This window comes from Camelina sativa, chromosome 16, assembly GCF_000633955.1.
Source record: "Camelina sativa cultivar DH55 chromosome 16, Cs, whole genome shotgun sequence".
Lineage (NCBI taxonomy): Eukaryota > Viridiplantae > Streptophyta > Magnoliopsida > Brassicales > Brassicaceae > Camelina > Camelina sativa.
Window position 1 is genome coordinate 19,715,456 of NC_025700.1, and position 20,926 is coordinate 19,736,381.

At 33.2% G+C, this 20,926-nt stretch overlaps 5 protein-coding genes across 5 annotated transcripts in view; 4 read left to right on the forward strand and 1 right to left on the reverse strand.

Annotated features, from left to right (window-relative positions):
- Positions 393 to 1,224, forward strand: LOC104751335 (gibberellin-regulated protein 6-like). Its single transcript, XM_010473255.2, has 3 exons — positions 393 to 632; positions 742 to 769; positions 859 to 1,224. Exons 1-3 carry the CDS (start codon positions 537 to 539, stop codon positions 1,038 to 1,040), a joined length of 306 nt encoding a protein of 101 aa, XP_010471557.1. The 5' UTR covers positions 393 to 536; the 3' UTR covers positions 1,041 to 1,224.
- LOC104751336 (probable arabinosyltransferase ARAD1) lies at positions 6,294 to 8,200 on the forward strand. The gene is made up of 2 exons (XM_010473256.2): positions 6,294 to 7,475; positions 7,567 to 8,200. The coding sequence occupies exons 1-2, from the start codon at positions 6,627 to 6,629 to the stop codon at positions 8,095 to 8,097; spliced, it is 1,380 nt and encodes a 459-aa protein (XP_010471558.1). The 5' UTR covers positions 6,294 to 6,626; the 3' UTR covers positions 8,098 to 8,200.
- Positions 8,314 to 11,784, reverse strand: LOC104751337 (protein IQ-DOMAIN 31). Its single transcript, XM_010473258.2, has 7 exons — positions 11,637 to 11,784; positions 10,965 to 11,066; positions 10,544 to 10,843; positions 10,238 to 10,441; positions 10,002 to 10,076; positions 8,782 to 9,853; positions 8,314 to 8,629 (listed from the first exon to the last, which is right to left on the reverse strand). The coding sequence occupies exons 2-7, from the start codon at positions 11,043 to 11,045 to the stop codon at positions 8,598 to 8,600; spliced, it is 1,764 nt and encodes a 587-aa protein (XP_010471560.1). The 5' UTR covers positions 11,046 to 11,066; positions 11,637 to 11,784; the 3' UTR covers positions 8,314 to 8,597.
- Positions 12,387 to 14,182, forward strand: LOC104751338 (nuclear ribonuclease Z). The gene is made up of 8 exons (XM_010473259.2): positions 12,387 to 12,697; positions 12,843 to 13,005; positions 13,087 to 13,157; positions 13,248 to 13,343; positions 13,423 to 13,536; positions 13,665 to 13,733; positions 13,822 to 13,896; positions 13,995 to 14,182. Exons 1-8 carry the CDS (start codon positions 12,518 to 12,520, stop codon positions 14,067 to 14,069), a joined length of 843 nt encoding a protein of 280 aa, XP_010471561.1. The 5' UTR covers positions 12,387 to 12,517; the 3' UTR covers positions 14,070 to 14,182.
- LOC104751339 (isochorismate synthase 1, chloroplastic) overlaps positions 19,341 to 20,926 on the forward strand; it is a 4,291-nt gene continuing 2,705 nt past the window's right edge. Inside the window, exons 1-2 of the mRNA XM_010473260.2 lie at positions 19,341 to 19,605; positions 19,708 to 19,896. Of these exons, the coding sequence (XP_010471562.1) occupies positions 19,486 to 19,605; positions 19,708 to 19,896 (309 nt within the window). The 5' untranslated portion in view covers positions 19,341 to 19,485. The remainder of the gene's footprint in view (positions 19,606 to 19,707; positions 19,897 to 20,926) is intronic.

Consider the following 20,926-nt stretch of genomic DNA (forward strand, 5'->3'; position numbering starts at 1 on the left):
TCCATGCCGAGATTGCTCTTATCGGTCCCTTTGTTTGTTGGTTGGTCCCAGTCACTTGCAAGGACTTGTACCTATTCCCTCCATGTTACTCCGTCTCTTTTACCAGTATACCCTTCATTTTTTTTCTTTGGGCTTAATTGTATCAACTTGCTCGTGATCATATTTGATATTTCTCTTCACTATTACGACGAATGTAGAAAAAATGAATATAGTACCAATGTAGTCGAGGTTTGGGAATTGTCACAAACTTGAACGAATTAAGAGGAGTATTATATAAATTTAAATATTTTTACTAATAGACGAATTATGGTTTTTTTTTGGTGAATGATTTAAACAATGGAGTGGCAGGAGACATATATATATAAAGCTATATATATGGGCCGTTATTAACTTATGATTATACATGGGGATAACAAGAACGCTTAACAGATACCTTCTATAAATAGCTGACAAAACTAGTTGTTACACATTCACAGATTTGTGAAACTAAAAGTAAGAGCTCCACTTACATATTGCCTCTCTCGAAAGAGCTAGCCATGGCTAAACTCATAACTTCTCTTCTCTATCTCACAATTATCTTCTCTTTCATTTTTCTCACGACGTCAAAAGATGCTAAGTACCATCCAGAAAAGGTAAGTAAGTTTTATCATAATCTTCATTTGAGCAATTTTTTTCCCTTTCCCATTCTTTTTATTGCGAAGAAACCTAAAATCTACATTTCATTTTCTGTTTCGAAAATAGTATGGACCCGGAAGTCTGAAATCATACCGTAAGTAGAAAAATACTTTTTTTTTTAAGTCTCATTTCTCTCAATCTTTAAAAGAGCGCAAATTAAAAACTCGAATATGACGACTGCAGAATGTGGAGGAGAATGCACGAGGAGGTGTAGCAACACAAAGTATCATAAGCCATGCATGTTCTTCTGCCAAAAGTGTTGTGCTAAATGTCTCTGTGTCCCTCCAGGCACGTACGGCAACAAACAAGTGTGTCCTTGTTACAACAACTGGAAGACTCAACAAGGTGGACCAAAATGTCCGTAAACAAAACACATTGAGAGAGAAACCCTGATATAAAATCTTCTATGTTTCTTTCATGTTTGATTTCTTTTGTTTGTAATCAATACACACGAAAGGAGCTTTGACCGGAGGAGCTTAAGCATCCTTCTCTCAAAATACTACTTTGATCTCTATGACCTTTATAAGTCATAGCCCTTTTACAATGCAACTTAAATAGAAAGCCTTTCACAAAAACTGTAAGCAATACAAACCAAATATCCCAAGAGTTGGTTTAACAATTTCAAACAAAGAAATCAAAAGAATATGAAAAGATTAGATAAATAATCACATTTTGGCACTTAATGAATCACATAAATAAAAGAATAAAGTTATATGAGATTTTCTTATATCCATCAATGAATGCTTACAGCAGCAAATGATAGATTTAGTAATTTATTCTACATTGACACATGTTGTATTACATTCAAAATCAGAAAAAAAAAATTGATCACCGATTTTTATTGATCACATACAAATTTGTATATATTGAATATATATAAATTTAATAATATATATATATACAGATTTCAATATAAGTGTTCAATTATTTTTTTCCTGATTTTGATTGTAAATTAATACAAATTCCAATATAGAAAAATTTCACTTTATCCATAAACCGAAGATGAATTTGAAATTTCATTATTAATCTTGTATAATATATTAAAGAATAAATCATATTTTATTTAATAAATAAGAAATTTCATTATTAAAATTTTCTGGTTAAAAATAAAGTGAAAGTTAAATAATATTAAAATTGCCTAATTTCATTATTGAATCAGAAAATAATACTATGAAATTTCATATTAAACAATAATGAAATTTCTGATTCATCATGTATATTTAACATGTGTGGATGCTTACTAAATCCCTAAAATATATGTATAATTAAACTTAGTATAATTAAACTTAGTAAAATATATGTATAATTAAACTTAGTATTTAACACCGAAGATGAATATGTATAATCCCTAAAATCCATATTCAAAAACATAAAAAAATCATAGAGATAATTTTACAATAAAAATACACGTAGTTATCCTAGAGAAATCCTAAAAATACTACAAAAATTAAACTTTAAAAAACAAACCTACGTTAGCTCAAATATAATCATTCTAACTTTCAAGTAAAATATGAAACAAATCTATTTACGATATTGTTACTTTTCAAATATGAGATAAAATTTGTTTGGACAAAAATAATCGATTCGTTTAGAGTCTATAGAAAACAAGAAAGAAATAGTCGAATAGTATTTTTATTAATCAAATATCGATTGCAAAGTACAAGAAATCAAGCGCAGCGAGTCAATCTATAAACTGAGTCGTGCGTCTTGTGGTTTCGTGAAGTATCTTGCCTTTGCTCTCGATTTCGTCTCGTATCATGAAGATGTAGATCCCTTTATATAGAGAAACCTTGTCTACCATAATCCTCATGGGACTAGGATTCGTGTAACCGTCTCTTCATGAGATAAAGCTATTTTCCAATATTCCCTTCACAAGATAAGGTTATTTCCAATATTCTCTTGATGAGACCAACTTAGAATATTCTCTTCACAAGATAAGGTTATTTTCCAATACTATCTTGATGAGATCAACTTCAAATATTCTCTTGACAATGTCATTTTGTCAAGGAACGCAGCCGGTGTCAAGGTCCAGTTACGGCTTGTATTGACTCAATAATTGCCGTTACGGCCCATATCAATATAATCTTTTAGAGAATACATAATTCTCTATTATTTATGGAATATATCATTATTATAATAGAGTTTATCTATTATAATTTATATGATTAAAATTATGCACAACAAAATTAGTTTAATTTTTTTTTTTTTGAGAATTATGTCTTATTAATTTTGAGTTTTTATAAAATATTAAGTTAGATATAAATTTAATACAATGCACATTTTTTATATGAAAATTATAAATGTTACTCATTGGGATTGAGTACAGAGAATTAAAATCTAATTTTATTATCATGTAATAATATAAAAAGAAATTGTATTGGAGGATGGAGTCTGTGAACTCTAAATCCCGGTTTAAAAAAAAAATCAAATGAAATAAAATTAATATTTTGAATACAACTTAAAATTTTACATATTTTTCTTATATTCGCGTTAATCTGCGGTCATCTAGTATATATATACATATATTATATATGTTTACTTCTGATCCGGTGCAGTAGTTTAAAATGAATCAAAAACGTAACTAAACAAAGCCACTTCCAAGTTCAATCGCTTACGGCACGGTTCAGTTCAAGTGTATCCCGATTTTAAAATTACGAGTCATGACATATTAAAAAGTAGGCTAAACCGTCCCTAGAAAACAGCGAGGGCTATGTTTAATTTAGAAAAAGAAATAAGATGTAGGGGAAGGGGTAGCTGTGAGTGGTTCACAGGTAGCTTGGTTAGAGCAAAGGACTTTTTTCAATGATGGATATAGTAAATTTCGTCCTCGTGGACGATAGCCCAGGCAGCTTCCTTGCTTGCCCCTTACATAATTATTGAGGAATCGTTATTAGTTCCCTTCTCCTGTTTTAAGGATTTTGTGGAAAACTTTTAACTTTGTATTTTTGTGTTTGGATTATATCATGTGGAAGGCAAATTCTAGTACTTAGTCAATTCGATACAATATGTCATGTATGTATGCATGCCAGCTGGTGAATATGCAAGGAAAGAGAGACTCAAGTTCTGTTTCCCGGGAGCTCAAAAATCGCAGGGAATAGCCAAACAGTTCTCTTGGAGATCCTCTAGCCATCTTTTGCACTCTCTTGTGTTGTTGACAATTGACATTATAGCATTACTCAAAGATTTAATAACTTTTAATGCTAGGCCTCGCAATGATTTTCCTTGATTTATTATTAGTGATTATACAGAGACTGCAACGTTTGTCATATTTTTAATTTTAAAAAAAATAATAATAAAAACGTTTACCATTTACCCTTATACCACATATATAATGTAACACAAACAAAAAGTGGTAAGACACAACCTAGTCTAATAACCTAGTCATATATATTTGTTTTTAATGCATTTTTTTTTGAAAAAATCATTTTCCATAATCAAGAGGTTACTGGAAACTGAAAATAAGCAAAAAATTATGTTATTTATTTAATTTTAGGATTTCATTTTTGGATACAATCTCATTTTACTTAACTAATGATTTACATATATTGATTATTAAAATATCCAGTTTTTCTTTGTAAGAACATAAATCTATCCTGAAGTTTATTGGCTAAGATTTAGCAATACTTTCCTTTTAAGGGTTGTTGCATATTAGCTAAAATTTTGGAAACCCCAACTTTATATTATCTATTATCTAATTATTATTTGAAGATCTATGCAATTTTTTTTTTGTTTGGTTTCCCTTTAACTAGATTTAGTTGAACTTCATTAAATCAAATAATTCAATAATAAATATTTAATATTTCTAAATTTAGTAAAAACTTATAAATCCAAAACAAATCCACATGATGCCTATGTTGACTTAAGCTTGAAGAAAGCTTGAGTCACAATAAATCCTAATCCTACCAAGTTGTGGTTTCTAAAGGATTAGGATAATGACAAGTTATATTCAGGAGTTATTTGAATATAAAGCCTAATAGAAATAGGAATTGGTGTTATGAGTTCTCTATATAAAGAGATGCAGGGTGTTGCATAATTTATATAGTTGAGAGAACAAAAGAGAAAAGGTTTAGGTTTTGAGAGAGTTTCCTAAAGACTAATAAAAGAGAGTGATTCTTTTAATTTTTGTTCTATATATCTTTGAGACATTGTTACGTTCAATATCTAGAAACTATATTTGCCTATATGTGTTGTTATTATATATGTGGACTGTGGAGGGAGGGGGAGGGAGAGCGAGAGCGAGAGGGAGAGTTAAATACTGATAGTTTATCTGTAAGAGTTAGGGGCAACGAAAAAAGAATCATGCTGAGCTTGTGAGTGTCATTCGTTGATTTTAATCTTTACATTTAACCAATTGTTATGTAATGACAATATAATATTAAAAAACTAATGTTTGAGTTAATAATATTTTCGTGGCCATGACATTGACAGCCAGAAGTGGAGAATGTACTCACAATTCATGCACTTCCAAATTTCCTAAACTATTTTCCTAGTTTTGTGCATTTCTACGGGGACAGCTCCATTCGTATCCGGTTTACCTTCAGCCCGCTCTATATCCTTTGTACTTTAATGAAGTGGTACTAAAAAAACTTGATCCATCCGACAAGTTTCTGGTCAGATTTGTCGAATTTTTAAGCCATTTTAGTGGACCTATCACTATCGGTACGGCGACCATAGAATGTAATGTCTTATTTTGTTGTGTTGGTATACCATGGATTTCGTTTGTCTTGATACTCTTTGATTGTCTTACTACTGATCAAGACTGGAAACTAAGAGACACAGGCTCCGATTCGGATGAGGAAAGCTAAGATAAATCCCAATTAATGCTTGTGTTGTGTTATATTATATATCTGTTGTGTCTCATGGTGGATTGATATAACTAAATGAAATAATGTTTTCCGTAAGCTCAATTTGCTTTAGCTGTGAATAATTATATTTCCAAAAGATTCTTACTTTGAATTCTTTCGGGACAAATAGTTTTTTTTATTTTACTGAAGATTTTCATTATATAATACAATGTGGAATATATGGGTGGAATACGTTTTTGAAATCCTAAAGCCGGAAGAAACAGAGATATCCCCGGAAACTTAAACCCGATATTCGGAAAAAATTACAACACAAAAGCCAAAAAAGAAACCCTAAAAAACATCAAAGAAGTCGGAAGATAACATAAGTCGCGGGACTACAACCTCAAGAATCGATGTCGAAAAGATCTGCAAACGCAAAAGGAAGAGATCCAATGATAGAGATCACCGCGAAGATTTGACCCATCTGAAAACGAATACCTCAAACAACTAAGCAAGGAAAGCGAATCTAATTCCTAACCACCTAATCTTTAACCAAGTATCTAAATCTAGAACTTTGCATCCCCACAAGAGGTCACTGCGCAAAAGAGATTAGCCTTACGAGAACAGAAAATGAACAACCACGGAAAAAAGACCTATTTATTTTTCTAATCTAAGACTGTGAAGGAAACTTAGTTTTATTTTCTAAGTTTATATGAAATAATAACTCTAATAAAAACTCTGTAAATTTGGAGTTTTCCCAAAAGTGGTGTATATTACATCGGAAGTGTAGTGAACAGAGGAAAGGGTCTGGTCTGCCGTCTGGGGACTAAACAATCGCAGAAAAAATGCAAATTACATTATTCACCTCAATATACGCACAAAAATACACCAACAAATAAAATAAAAGTCAATCGCTTGAGAAATCTGAAGATCCTAAAGACTAACTCCAAAGTCCTCTCTAAAATTCTTACAAAATCTCTCTTAGTATTATATCAGCCAAGAAGAGAAGAGTGAAAGATTCATCAAACTCTCTGCTCTTCATCGATGATGGTCGAAAGCTGAAACCTTTTTTTTTCCTTTTTTTTCCGCAAATCGATTAGCCGACAAGAAAATAAAACCCAACCCACTCACTTTGGTTTTTGTTTGGATGATTGAGGTTCGCAAAGAATGTCGGAAAAGAGTATGCTTTCTTCAAAACTCCTCTTTTACACGATCACTGTTTCGACGCTACTCTTCATTGTCTCTTCTCTCTTCTTCCTCCAACGCGACGAATCTTCTTCTTTCACTTCAAGTTTAGTTCGCAAGCTGATGATTCTTCCAAGAACAGACATCAAGAACCAGGACTTGGGTTCAATCGATACTAAATGCGGTCGAAACCGAGGTGTGTTGAAGGTGTTTATGTACGATCTTCCCTCTGAGTTTCACTTTGGGATATTGAATTGGCACAGCAAAGGATCTGAGGTTTGGCCTAATATCAAGAACATTAGTACAGTCCCTTCTTATCCTGGCGGGTTAAATCGGCAACACAGTGTAGAGTATTGGCTTACACTTGATCTATTAGCTTCAGAGACACCTGAAATCAATAGACCATGTAGTGCAGTTAGAGTGAAGAACTCGATTGAAGCTGACATTGTTTTTGTACCCTTCTTTGCTTCTTTGAGTTACAATCGGAAATCTAAGCTCCGCGGGAACGAAACCGTTAGTGTTGATAGATTGTTGCAGGAGAGATTAGTTGAGTTCTTGAAAAATCAAGATGAGTGGAAAAGATTTGATGGGAAAGATCATTTGATTGTAGCTCATCATCCAAACAGTTTGCTCTATGCAAGAAACTTGCTTGGATCCGCAATGTTTGTTCTCTCGGATTTTGGAAGGTACCCTTCTGCGATTGCCAATCTTGAGAAAGACATCATTGCGCCTTACTTGCACGTTGTTAAGACTGTCTCTAACAATGATTCTGCTCCGTTTGAGAAGCGTCCTGTATTGGCATATTTCCAAGGAGCAATCTACAGAAAAGATGCAAGTGTTTTTGAGTTTTTCTTCTCTAAGTCTTATTAGTTCTGTTACTGAGTATAAATAATCTCAATCATTATTTTTTTTGGTGTCTTAGGGTGGAAGTATTCGTCAAGAGCTGTATAACCTTCTTAAAGATGAGAAAGATGTTCACTTTGCATTTGGAACTGTAAGAGGGAACGGGACTAAACAAACTGGTAAAGGAATGGCTTCCTCGAAGTTTTGTCTCAATATCGCTGGTGACACTCCTTCCTCTAATCGTCTTTTCGATGCCATAGTGAGCCATTGTGTTCCTGTTATAATCAGTGATCAGATTGAGCTTCCGTTTGAAGATGCTCTAGACTATTCAAGTTTCTCTGTGTTTGTGCATTCCTCTGAAGCTGTAAAGAAAGGTTTTTTGGTGAATCTTCTCAGAGGGATTAAAAAGGATCAGTGGAAGAAGAAGTGGGAGAGACTGAAAGAGGTTGTTGAATGTTTTGAGTATCGGTTCCCTTCGCGTCCTGGAGATTCTGTGAATATGATCTGGTCAGCTGTTTCTCATAAGCTTGCTTCACTTCAGTTTGATGTCCATAGAAAGAATCGGTACCGTAGATCTGATATTTTGGATAGAAACCGATCAGAAATATGAAAAGAACTACTTGAACAAAATTCCATTTTCTCTTCATTCTTCATGTTTGTAATGCTTCGTGAATGGAAGATCATAGACCAGAATTCAGCTGATCTAATCTTTACTCTGTAGTTTTGCCTGCGGCAACCTTAGAACTTAAAACTTTAGAAGGCTTCATCCAAAAAGATTGTGTTGTAACTTATGAAAGGATACCATTCTAAAATAATCACAGATTCATATAAGAAAAAGTTTAATATCTTCAAAGTAATGTACGATAAAAACCAGAATAAAAAAGAAGAAGATCCAAAAGTCTTGTGGAAGCAACGTTATCACCTCAGGACACACTCACATTTGCAGAAACGTAGGGCCAACGATAACACTTGGCCAACATAAACACACACACAATCACAGACTCATAATCTAAGCTTTTAAATAGATAGATGGTTGCATTCTCGTGTTGGGGTAACGTCCCTACTATAGAATCAAGAACGATAAAGGCTTCAACTTTCTGCAGCAATTTATCACCTCTTCCGTTCTGCTGGAGTTGTCTTGGCTGCAAAGTCAAAACACAGTTCAGAGTCGTAGATGTAAGAAGATGTAAAATTTATGTAGTGATTTTCAGTAAGATCATGGGATAAAGCACTCAGGGAGGTTTGGAAAATTTAGTTTGGTCTTATTAAAAATGTAATAGTGTTTGGCACTAACCATTTCCTTCTCGGGAGGACAGAAGAGGTTTCTCCTTCTTATTCCCGGTTTTGTCACCTGAGTTTGTGAGTCTCGTTGTTCTTGGGGAATTAGAGGTGATCCTGCCGTTGCCTGAAGATGGTAGAGAATGACGTCTAGGAACAGTGGCTTTCTCAGTTCCATCTTGCTCAGCAGACTTTGGTGAGCCTTGCAGCCTTAGCTTTGCTTTTGCAGATTTAGTTGCTTGCATATAGCTTGGGATTGATGGGCTAGTCTGACTGTGCCCATTACTCTCTTCACGCTCGGTCTTGCTAGTAGCTGAACCCTTCTTCCTGGATTTCTGGTTCTCCTTCCCAGCTGAATTCTCTTTATTCTTTGGATTGGGAGACCGTTCTTCTTTGGTATCCTTTTCTATTGAGGCTTTTTCCTCCACCATGGCTCTTTCGTTGCTGTCAATTTGGTTGACCAGTGATGAATCAAGTGCTTCATTGGTTTCTAATGGTGCAGGAGTATGTACTTCCACCTCAGGAACATGTACCTCCTCCTCAGGCTGTTCAGGCATTTCTTGGTTTTTCTTTTCGTCACATACATTCACAGGTTCTTCTGCAGTTTTATGTACCAGCGGATATGATGACTCAGTTATCTTCTCCACGCCAAGCTTTGGCTTCTCGACTTCCCTATGAGGGGATCGTTGAGGTTGGATAGAGCTCTCAACTACAGGATTATGTACCTTCCTCAAGCTACGTTTAACTTTTTCAAGTTCAATCTGAGGATCTTCAACAGCGGGTGGCTCTATTGACTGGCTTGAAACTTTCCGGAAACTTCGTTTGGGTTTCTCAAACTCAAAAGATGCCTGTACTGAGGAACTTTCCAAGCTTGCAGCAGGAACTTTACGGACACTCTTCTTGGGTTTAGCAGATTCAGCCTCGACTAAAAGCTTGTTCTGAGGTTTTCTGCCTACTATTTTCTTCGGTTGAGGAATTGGTTTCCAGAAGCATGAGGCTGACCAGTTCTCTAACCAGATCAAGTTTGAGTATGGATTAGATGAATCGTAGGCGTGTACAGGTATCACTTTTGGTGATGAAGCGAGAAGCTGCAAACACAATTATCCATCAAGATTTTAAAATAAAGTAGAGAGACTCTATAACATAAGCGAGAAATTGTAATATTGTATACAAACTTGGCTCCTTATCTGTTTCTCCCTAATTCATTACAATAACTAGCTCAATCGAGAAGCGTACCTTCAGAGCAAAAGCATTGGATGTAAGTTTCTTGATTCCAAGGTATGCATCTGTAGGGTTTGCAAGCTTGTTCCCCTGATAAATAAAAAATCCAGTTCTAATTTGATAAGAGAATAAACATATTTCTCGACCAATCCCAACTACAATATTATCCTGCACTAAGTTTGTATCTAAGGGCCACAGTTCACCATTAGCAAGGGAACTTGAACTTACAAAGAAGCAAAAAGTATCCTTACCTGAAACAGTTGTAATCTGCATTTCCTAAGAACTTGAACTCCAATGTCAGACTTCCTGATCTCTCTTCCTCGAGCAAATGCTTGCAACCTGACAATTCCCATGACAGAGAAAAGAGTTGCAACAGCTTGTCTCCTAACCAGGTGACCACGGATAAGTGCTTGTAACCTTATTATGCCTTTGAGTGCCCAAAAGGCACGCCGAGCCTTCACACAATAAGCTCAGATCAGGATATACAGAAGAAAAAAAAAACGAATAGCTGCAATCAAAAGAACCAAGCCTACAATCCAAAGAGATGAAAACATTACCAAGTAACCTCTAAACGCAGCCTGAATAGACGTTGCTGCAATCTCTTGTTGGATTTTCTCTGCATCAGATAGTGAATCATATTGAACAGGTGCAACAATTTGAGAATCTGTTGGTTTTTCCTCAGGTAGCTCAATTTCATCATCTGAGATCACTTCAGGTTTCACATTTTGTGTCTCTAAGATACCACCGCTTCTATCAACGGTATTGGTGGCTGGAATTGCAAAAGAAGGAAGATCTGATACCACATCTGATTCTTCTACCTTGGCAGTAACCACTACCTCTTTTCCACTCACAACTATCTGGGCATTATAACCATAGTTAAAACAAAAAACATGTAACTGTATAAAGCAAGATAGTAGCTTAAAACCATTCCACACATTTGTTTAGACTAGCAATCATCACAGACATATTAAACATTACCTCTTTTTTTTTGGAACCACTAGATTTAGATGTTTTTTTTCCAAGCAATACATTCTTTAACCACTTTGTAGACTTCCCCATGATGTATGGAACTCAAAACACCTGCAACATTTTCCAAGCTTATGATTACTACTACCAAATAATCAAAAATGAAGACAATTTAACAATAAAATAATTAGTTGAAGGGTAACATCATTTTGTTTAGAATCAACTCTAATAATTAAGCTTTGAAAAGATAATTAAAAAAACTTAATCATTAACGAAATGGAAAGAATCAAGAAAGAACAATAATGATTACCCATATAAGTTAACAAATTTTGGCATTTTTAAATTAAGTAAAAAAACTCAGAGATTGGAATTAATGATGTGCAAAAAAGAGCCAGATCTGGAACTCACACTGTAAACAGAAGAACCCTAAGGACTCAAAAATCCACCTTTCCAAAAATGGACAACAAACAAACAAAAAACACCGACAGAGTCAAACAACAAAACCCAAAACAGAGAGATCCCTCTAGAATCCAACACTACTTGAACAATGTCCTAAAAATTATCGGGTTTCCAAGTTCGAGTTAACCGTCCGGATCTCTCTTGTTCTTAAATCCGAGTCCGATTCAGACCAAAAGAAAGAAGAAGACAATAAAAAAAAAAAAATATATATATATATATATATACCGTAGAAATCTAAAGCGGCGATGTGTTTTGTTAATTGAATGCTCCCATTAGCGTCTCTCTCTCTCTCTTCCCGGAGCTGCTTGATGCTCTGAAAACTGTTCCTCTCTGGTGGTGGTATAGTTGTTTCAGTGACCAGAAGGAAAGAGAAAATATATATTTTTTGTTTTTTTTTGGGTCCATTTTTATATATATTTCTAAATTTAACCCAACAAAAAGTAAAGCGCATCTCCATAACTCTAATCTTACGCCGTTAATTTCTAGCCGTTCGATCATCTCCGAAAAAATTAATTGAACTAAAATTTACTTTTTACAGAAAAATTCGAAAGTGGGGAAAAAATAAAAGAAGTGAGGAGAGCCATCCTTTTTTTTTTTAATAAAGCTGTGAAAACATTAAATGTGATTAGATTAGACAGATAAAAAGGTACATACGTACTAAAGTCATCTTAATTTTTTAAAAATACACTAAAACATTAGAGATATTTTAATTGAAATTGCTCAGATTTTGTTTGTATTAGTCGTCATCGTCGTCGAGATTACTTCAAAAACAAGTGTGAGAAGAATGCTGCTACGTTGATCTGAAGCATTCCTGTGAATTTACTTCTGTACCCTTCCACTGTTGTTGAATACGAAAGACTAATCACTTTGTGCGAGTGGGCACGTGGCTATTTTATTAGTGCTTTCCACGCGCGAAAATCAAACTCTCAGTTAATGGGCCTAATGAAGCCCAGTCTAAAATTAATTTGATCATATTTTCCGGCGCATGGAAGAAAAAAAAACATCGTGCGACATTTCATCGAACACGTTGTGCTCAATTGTTGAACGAGAGGTGAGAACGACGAAGGCACAGGGGAAAATTCGATAAACCCTAAGGGACAGTGGAGATGGAGAAGAAGGAAGCAATGCAAATCGAAGGTTACCCTATCGAGGGATTGTCGATTGGAGGGCACGAGACGTGTATCATATTCCCATCTCTTCGGATAGCTTTCGACATCGGTCGTTGCCCACATCGCGCTATTTCACAGGACTTCCTCTTTATCTCTCACTCTCACATGGATCACATCGTAAGTATAATTTTCTGAGCAATTTTGATAAACCCTTGTTGAGCCACCCTGTGTTTTATTATTATCATTAGCCTATTGCTCTGTTACTGTTACGGTGTCACATTCTCAAAATTGTAAGCTTAAACTTTTAGTGTTGTTATGCTAGGGTGGATTGCCAATGTATGTTGCGACTAGAGGCTTGTACAAAATGAAGCCTCCAACGATTATAGTGCCCAAATCGATTAAAGAAACTGTTGAGAGTTTGTTTGAGGTTCACAGAAAGTTAGATTCTTCAGAGCTAAAGCACAATCTTGTTGGCTTGGACATTGGTAATTTTAACCTCTAGCATTCATTGCACCCCGATGATTTTGGGTTTTTTCTTATAATCTTGGGAACTTCTTGGTGTGTAGGGGAGGAGTTTATTATAAGGAAAGATCTCAAAGTCAAAGCCTTTAAGACATACCATGTCATCCAAAGCCAGGTTTCTTTCATTGAAACCACTTGAGCTTTTTGGATATCTTCGCGTTTCGTGTCTTCGTTGAATTTATGCTTTCGTGTGATATTTTTGCAGGGTTATGTAGTGTATTCAACTAGATATAAGCTCAAGCAGGAGTATATTGGCCTATCTGGGAATGAAATTAAGAACTTGAAGGCTTCAGGTGTTGAGGTTTGTCTATCACAAAGTCAATAGGTTTGCAATGGTCTTTCCAATATATAAGCCTGGTTACTGATTTTGGATATTGTAGATAACAAACAGCATAACAACTCCTGAAGTCGCTTTTACGGGAGATACAACGTCGGATTTTGTAGTTGATGAAAACAATGATGATGTTCTCAAGGCAAAGGTTCTCGTCATGGAGGTGAATATTTTGCTGCTGATATGAATTAGGACAATGTGCGTGAATCTTAATGAAATTCTTTTTCCTGGTCCAAGTTTCATGGCTTTGTATTAAAGGGAGCTGTGTTGTCTCTATTTACTCTTGTGCAGAGCACATTTCTTGATGATTCAGTATCCGTAGAGCATGCAAGAGATTATGGACATATCCATTTATCTGAGGTCAGGGTCCTCGTTTCTTTGAAATCCCTTGTTACTCTCTGTCTCTTGGTGCTCATAAAAGTTTTTTTTCTGGTTCTTCAAACTGCAGATAGTAAATCATGCTGAAAAGTTTGAAAACAAAGCAATCCTGCTGATCCACTTTTCGGCTCGGTATACAGTGAAGGTGTGTTTTCTTTATCCAATCTGGTTATGGAACAGTAGAAATGTAGTTACTTTCTTCCTTGTAGTAGTGGGGTTAGTCATCTTTGAGATTTTTCGCAGGAAATCGAAGATGCCGTTTCTGCATTGCCTCCACCTCTAGAGGGACGTGTGTTTGCATTAACACGAGGATTCTAAACAAGAACAGTCACTCTTTGTAGGTTTTACACACTTACGTTTCTGTTGGCCAAGTTTTTGTATTGCACATGTAAACGTTGTATTCTCTCGTTGAAAATTTAAACTTTCTTGTATCCCAATGAATTAGAAGTAGAAATTACAGAGTGCATCCGATGACAACAAGATCAGATATACAGAGAAAATAGCATTGTTTCTTTGCAACAATATTGCTATGTAATTCAAAGTAAGGTGCATGATCAACCATTAAGTTCACAACCAAGGTTTCTACAAGAGGGCCCAGAGGTCTCAAAACAGGGTATAAGATTAAGCCCACGATGGCTTGTGGGATTGGCAGTTTTATTCCTGCAGATTAGCGGACTAATTATTTTTCTTTTATATCACAAAATCAATTATCTATAAATAAATAAATAAATAAATATATATATACTAATGGCCCGCACGATATGGGGATTTTAAAATTATTGAAAAAACTATATTATAAACGCTAAACAAAATTTTTAAATATATTATAACAATTATTACAATAATCAAAAGCTAAATTATATCCCACCAAAACTTTTGCCAAATACTAACTAAAATAAAGACCCGCCCGTTTTTACCCCGCCCGTCCGCCTATTGTTCTCAACTTATTTCTAACCAAATCAAAAGTTCTCATATATTTTTCTATATACCTAGGTTTAAACGGTTTACGAACCAAATCAGATAAAAAACCAAATAAATCCGCTTTGGAACCAATTTTAAAATGGTTTACCATTCTAATTTTCCAAATTTCAAAATCGTTTCTCAATTACTTGATCAAGTAGCTTTTGTTTCAGTACTGGAATCATTGACATTATCCAGAAGAAAAAACTCTAGATTTTGATCAGAAACACCAACCATCGATTAATCTTCGGAACTTATAACACTACTAACTGTAGAATCGCTTTTGGAACCTCCATCAGTGTCTCCATCCTCGATTAATATAGCGGACTTTATATACTTTGATTCCATTTCATTGCATATGATAACTTCCATCGAGGAACCTGCAAGAATCAAAGACCTACAATAGATAAACAAAATTATATCAGAAAAAAATCAAAGCTTTCGATATAAACATGTTAATTTATGTAGATATAATGTTATTTTCTTAATTAGCTTTCCTATTACGTTTCAAAAATAATAATTCTTTTGACATAACTTATGTTATTCTTTTTAGATTTGTTATTTCCTATTTACTGATTAATAATAATATACATGTTTAATGAATTATTTTTTTGTTTATACATGTCAAAATCTAATTGAAAAAACACATAATATAATTACCGTACAATGAATTTAATATATGTTTTAATAATTTTCTTTTTGATTTAGGAAATTGTTTTTTAGATATAAACATGTAAATTTTATGTAGATTTAATTCTATTATCTTAATTAGCTGTTTTGAAAAATAATAATATTTGACATATGTCAACATCTCTTCAGTATACTTGACACGTGTCATGATCCTATTAATGTCTAACTTTGAAAACCTAACTTTAACTTTGTAAACCTAACCTTATATAATAAGATTTTATGATTAGTTATTTTTTATAATTTCTTGATATTTTAAAAATATTTTTCTTTGAAAATTGGAAATTTGTGTAAAATTGACACTTGTCACGATCTGGTGAATTAGTTACTTTTGAAATTGACACGTGTCACATCTGGTGAGTTAGTAAAAAAAAATATTTTAAAATTAGAAATTTGTGTAAAATTGACAATTGTCACGTTCTGGTGAATTAGTAATTTTTGAAATTGACACGTGTCACAATCTCGTGAGTTAGTAACTTTTCAAACAATACTTTATATAATAAGATATATAATAGCATGTGGTGATTTAATAGACCATTTTTATAAAATGAATACAAGATATTATGATTGATCGTGTCTCTGAAAAAAATGTTGGTCTGATTTGCAGCTCCTGCCGCGTAAGGTAAGCTAATCAATCGCATTACCCATTTCTTTGTATTTTTTAATTATGACCAGCGATCAAATGTTTGGGATTTAGACAACTTGTGTATTAGTTAATTGGACTACTTATGTCCCAAGTTGTCTAACCATGTCTAGGGTTCAACTCTTTTACTCGTTCTCCTCCTTGTAATATAAGTCAATTGGCCTTACGTCTTAAGTTGTCAAATATATATACTAGATTTAAAATATTGGATTTTTTAATGGAGTATGAATATTTTGAAATGTAGATTTAGTCGTAGAGTAATTATATTGTACCCCTATTTCCTAATTTTCTGTTAACTCTCATTTTATGTGTTTATGTTATTCTCCTTACTTTTTTGGTTCACCATCTGAAATTATTTTGACTGGTTCAAATGAGTCAAATCGGAAAAAAAACAATGTTTAACTTACATACGAAAGAAAATACGGTCTTTTTGTCCAAAAAAGAAAAAAAAACATACGAAAGAAAATACGGATGTCCATGAATTATTGCGTACCGTATTTAGGTTTAATTATTATTATTTATTTTGTTGTTTAAAAAAATTTAACTTTTGCTGATCATATTGGTCTAAATTTAGTAGGGTGTTTAATATATCTGGATCTTATGGTCTGTTTATGTAAAAGTAGTCCATTTAAAATAAAATAACCATTTTTGTTTTTGATCATAGAATTTTTGGACTTTGAACAACCGAACTAAAGATTAAAACAAGTGAATAATTTTTGCAAGTACTGTAGTATTATCTTTCGTAAGAAGTAAGAACTCAAAACTCCAGATATACTCCTAGCAATAAATTATGCATGCTTGTCAAAAAAAAAAAAAAAGAACAAAAATATTCATGCTTTGACACATTCAAAATATATATATTCATGCAAGAATTTAATAAAATTGTTACTGGATTATATCGTTCGTAATTAAGAATTCGAATCGTTAATGCTAAATTGTTAGCGTCAGAACGTGAAAACAACACATACTACCGTTAAACTTTATATAGTGAATAAAATTGTACATTAGGTTATCTAAATTGAACTAACATTTCTCTAGATATTTAATTAACCAAATCTAATTTTTCTAGTTAACAGAAGTGATTAGTACACTGTACACTCATATAGACATGTTTACATATAATACTATTTTTAGACATAAGTAAATGCAGAAAAAATCGTAGCATCTACTACAACACACGTTCAAAGTCACGAATAACAATAAAATTATGTTCATGGTGACCGCGTCCAGCATTTTAAAAGTTTAAAAGTCGTACTATAATATCTCTAGGAACGTGTGTAGTTTGCAGTTTATTCAGTTCTACGTCAGACAACGCTTGTTGAATTATGGATTCACTCGACTGGACTATTTGAAAGACTTCTTAAATTCTAAAATTTCTACAGTAATAGATAGCTCGATCGTGATGATAATTAAATAAGAATTTGACTTCCAAATTAAGTCTAGTCCTTTTAAAGTCTTAAGATATGTCGTTTTGACCACTTTGTTTCAATCCGACAAAAAATCTAAAAACAAAGAATAATCGTCTTCTCGAAAATTAACCGGTGAGCCATCGTAATCATCATATGTACACATGGAAATAAAATGTGTGTGTTCGGTTATTTCAGGGAAATTTTGGGGGAAATTGCTGTAGCTCTCCACTCTTTCACTCTGGTCTGATTGTATTTGACTCATAATGTAATAGCGGTAAATGGCGATGATTCTGGAAGAGCCAAATTAAGTGAGTTTCCCAGCAAAGAAGATACTCAAAGGAGTTGACTCCTCAAATAATGCAAATATCTGACGTTCTTTTCAAATAGTATTGATTTTTCCTAATGTAGTTTACATCGGACACTAATACAAATTTTGTAAATATAAACCATTATTTTACAATGACTACTTATAAATAATACTTTGTATTAAAGTGATGTTTAAGATTTTTTATACATATTAATAAATTATTTAATTTTTGGCTTTTTAAAAAAACTAAATCATCATTTACACACCTAATTAATTAAACAAAATTCAACCAATAATAAAAATTCCCAAAATAGAATCAGTCAACAACAACAAAAAAACACTAAGTAATTTTGCAATGAAAAATTGAAAACAACTATATAAATTTGATACAATTTTTTCCTCATTGAAAACATCACTAAAACTGATATGGATGAAGTAATATTCAAGGATTGTTCTATTTCAGGAAAAATAATATCCATGTTCACCTTAATCACCTTAAAAACTCGTTAAAAACCGACTATGAACAAGAATTTTGTCTAGTATGATTTACATTTTTTAATATAGTGAACTAAGTACAAGTAATAACATAGTGATCTCTAGTTCACTATTTTTTAATATAGTGAACTAGAGATCAAGAAGTGCAACTAAGTACAAGTAATAACATCATCACATGGTGTCAGTTCACTTCCTTTTTGTCTTGATTAAAAGGACCCATATACTTACATTCTGTTTGTCAAAAAAAAATACTTACATTCTAAGTATTTATTTTGGTTAAACCTTTAACTAGTTACTGGTAGCATAATGGTTTATACTAATATTCTTATCATATATAGTCTCATTATCCTAATTTAAATCGGAAAACATTTCTAAAAGCTCATTTGCTTTAAGAACCTTTTTATTAGAAATAGTGTGGTATATCAAAAAGGCCATGGCCGGATTGTGAGCCTCCCTCCGGCTGGAGTGGCATTGAGACGCCTAGCTATCATCATATTCATATAACATCCGACACGAGAGAGAACCGTTTTACGTTAATTAAGTCTTAAATGAGAATCCAATCATCCATCCACTTGAGAATGTTGTCCATGCGTCATTGATTTATGTAATTTTACACTACCTCATTTGTAACAATTTGGAACTTTGAAGATATAACATGCATTAACACCTTTGAATAATAATAATAAAAAACATGCAGTAACACAAACGATCATGAAAATGAAGATCTTTGGTTGACAAGGGAAAAAAAAATACAAACGATTAAATACATTAATTCTCAAAGAAAATATTTATCTATTTGGTTTCTAATAATATTTTAATTTGTTTTTATCTTATAAGTAATAGACCTATCAAATAACTGATTAAATGAATAATTGAAAATAAAATGTTAGACTAACTGTAGAAAATATTCTTTACGTAATTGAAGAAAAAGAAGAGATTGACCAAAAAAAAAAAGAAGCAAAAACTTCGAAGTAGTTTACTGGAGAAAAATTCTGAGAAATTTAAAAATGTGAAAGGTGAACTGAATCTTCAAAATTGGTGGGGCCCAGCTACAAATCCATTGTATAACCCATCTCTATTTTTATGATCCATTCTTCAAATCTCTCTCTCTCTCAACTCAAACCCAAAACACAAAAATCTCTCTACCATTACTCTTTTATTTGCTCCAAAAACAAAGCAATTTAAAAAAAAAAAAATCAACCAAAGAAGAACTCTCTCTTAAGAATTTCTCCAATGGCGTCGCTTCAACTGTCTTCTCATTTTCTGGCCTCAAACACTAAAAAACACAGCTCCATTATTTCACTCTCTCATTATAATTACTCTCCAACTCCATTCACTAGATTCTCCCGCAAGGTTTTTTTCCTGTTCTCACTGTTTTTTTTTTGTTTCTTATCTGTTTATATAAGAGAACGTTACAAAATTTTAACTCAATTGTTGGATAAATTAAATTTACAGAAGTACGAGTCATGTTCCATGTCTATGAATGGTTGTGAGGGAGATTTCAAGACGCCACTTGGTACAGTTGAGACAAGGACTATGACTGCTGTTTTATCTCCAGCAGCCGCCACTGACAAGCTTATCTCCGCCGTCTCTGAACTCAAATCTCAACCTCCTCCTTTTTCTTCCGGAGTCGTCCGTTTACAGGTACTACTAACATCCCATCCCTCTGTTTTATTTTTTTTTGGTAAGAGGACATAATCCCATTTGCTTCAAAGTGAAAGAATGGGATCACGCCACGTGGTCTTTTTACATTGGCCTGTCTTGATATCGCTTCCCCTAGCTAGCTTCGTCGTTCCCCACCAGCTTACCGTATCTTTGTGTTTGTGCCTAATCATTTTTTTACGTGTATTTTTTAATACGAGCGCCTAGTACCTTTTTTATTTTATCGTACTACACGAACTGTTTTTAAAACCACAGATTCGTATATTTTACTTTTAAAACCTGCTCTTAATCAACCTTTTTTCGTGGGTATAGTAATTAATTATTTCGTAATCATTTAGAATTCAACTTTATTGTTAAAAAAAAAATACACGATCATAATTTACATATCAAAGTGGTTCCTTATCTTTAAAAAGAATTGGGGTCGGTTGACAAAAAGTCTTAACAGTGTTACTCACTATTATCATAAATCGTTGTTGTTGCTTTTGTTTTGATCATTTTCTTTGTCAACCACATACATTTGTAATCATAAAGTATCACTACAAGATATAGTATACAAGAAACCAATAAGATATGGTTATTAAAATTTTATTAATTCTTTATGAATCGGGTCGTACTAGAGATTCCGCTAGTCAATCGAAGTATTAAATTGGACATTAAAATGAATCTTTTTCCATTTAGTCAATTTAAGGTAGACCAGATTTATTTTTCTTTTAATAATAGTCAATTTTATCAAAACATTTTGAGAATATAAAATTATTTTTCTTCAGGAAAGATTAATTGACTCTGGTTATTAATCTTAATCTAATTAAATACTATTTTGTACTTAATTTTTATAGTATCTGATTACAGTTGGGAGTTGGCTAAAGTTTAATGTTAACTTTAGTTTAGCGCCTAGTAAATTAGTAATGATTTTGCGTTGATGGCCCAAAAAAAAGAAGAGTAATGATTAGAAAACTATAGGCTCCACTTTGGTGTAAAGGCGGCGATCACATACAGTCACTCCCGCATTAAC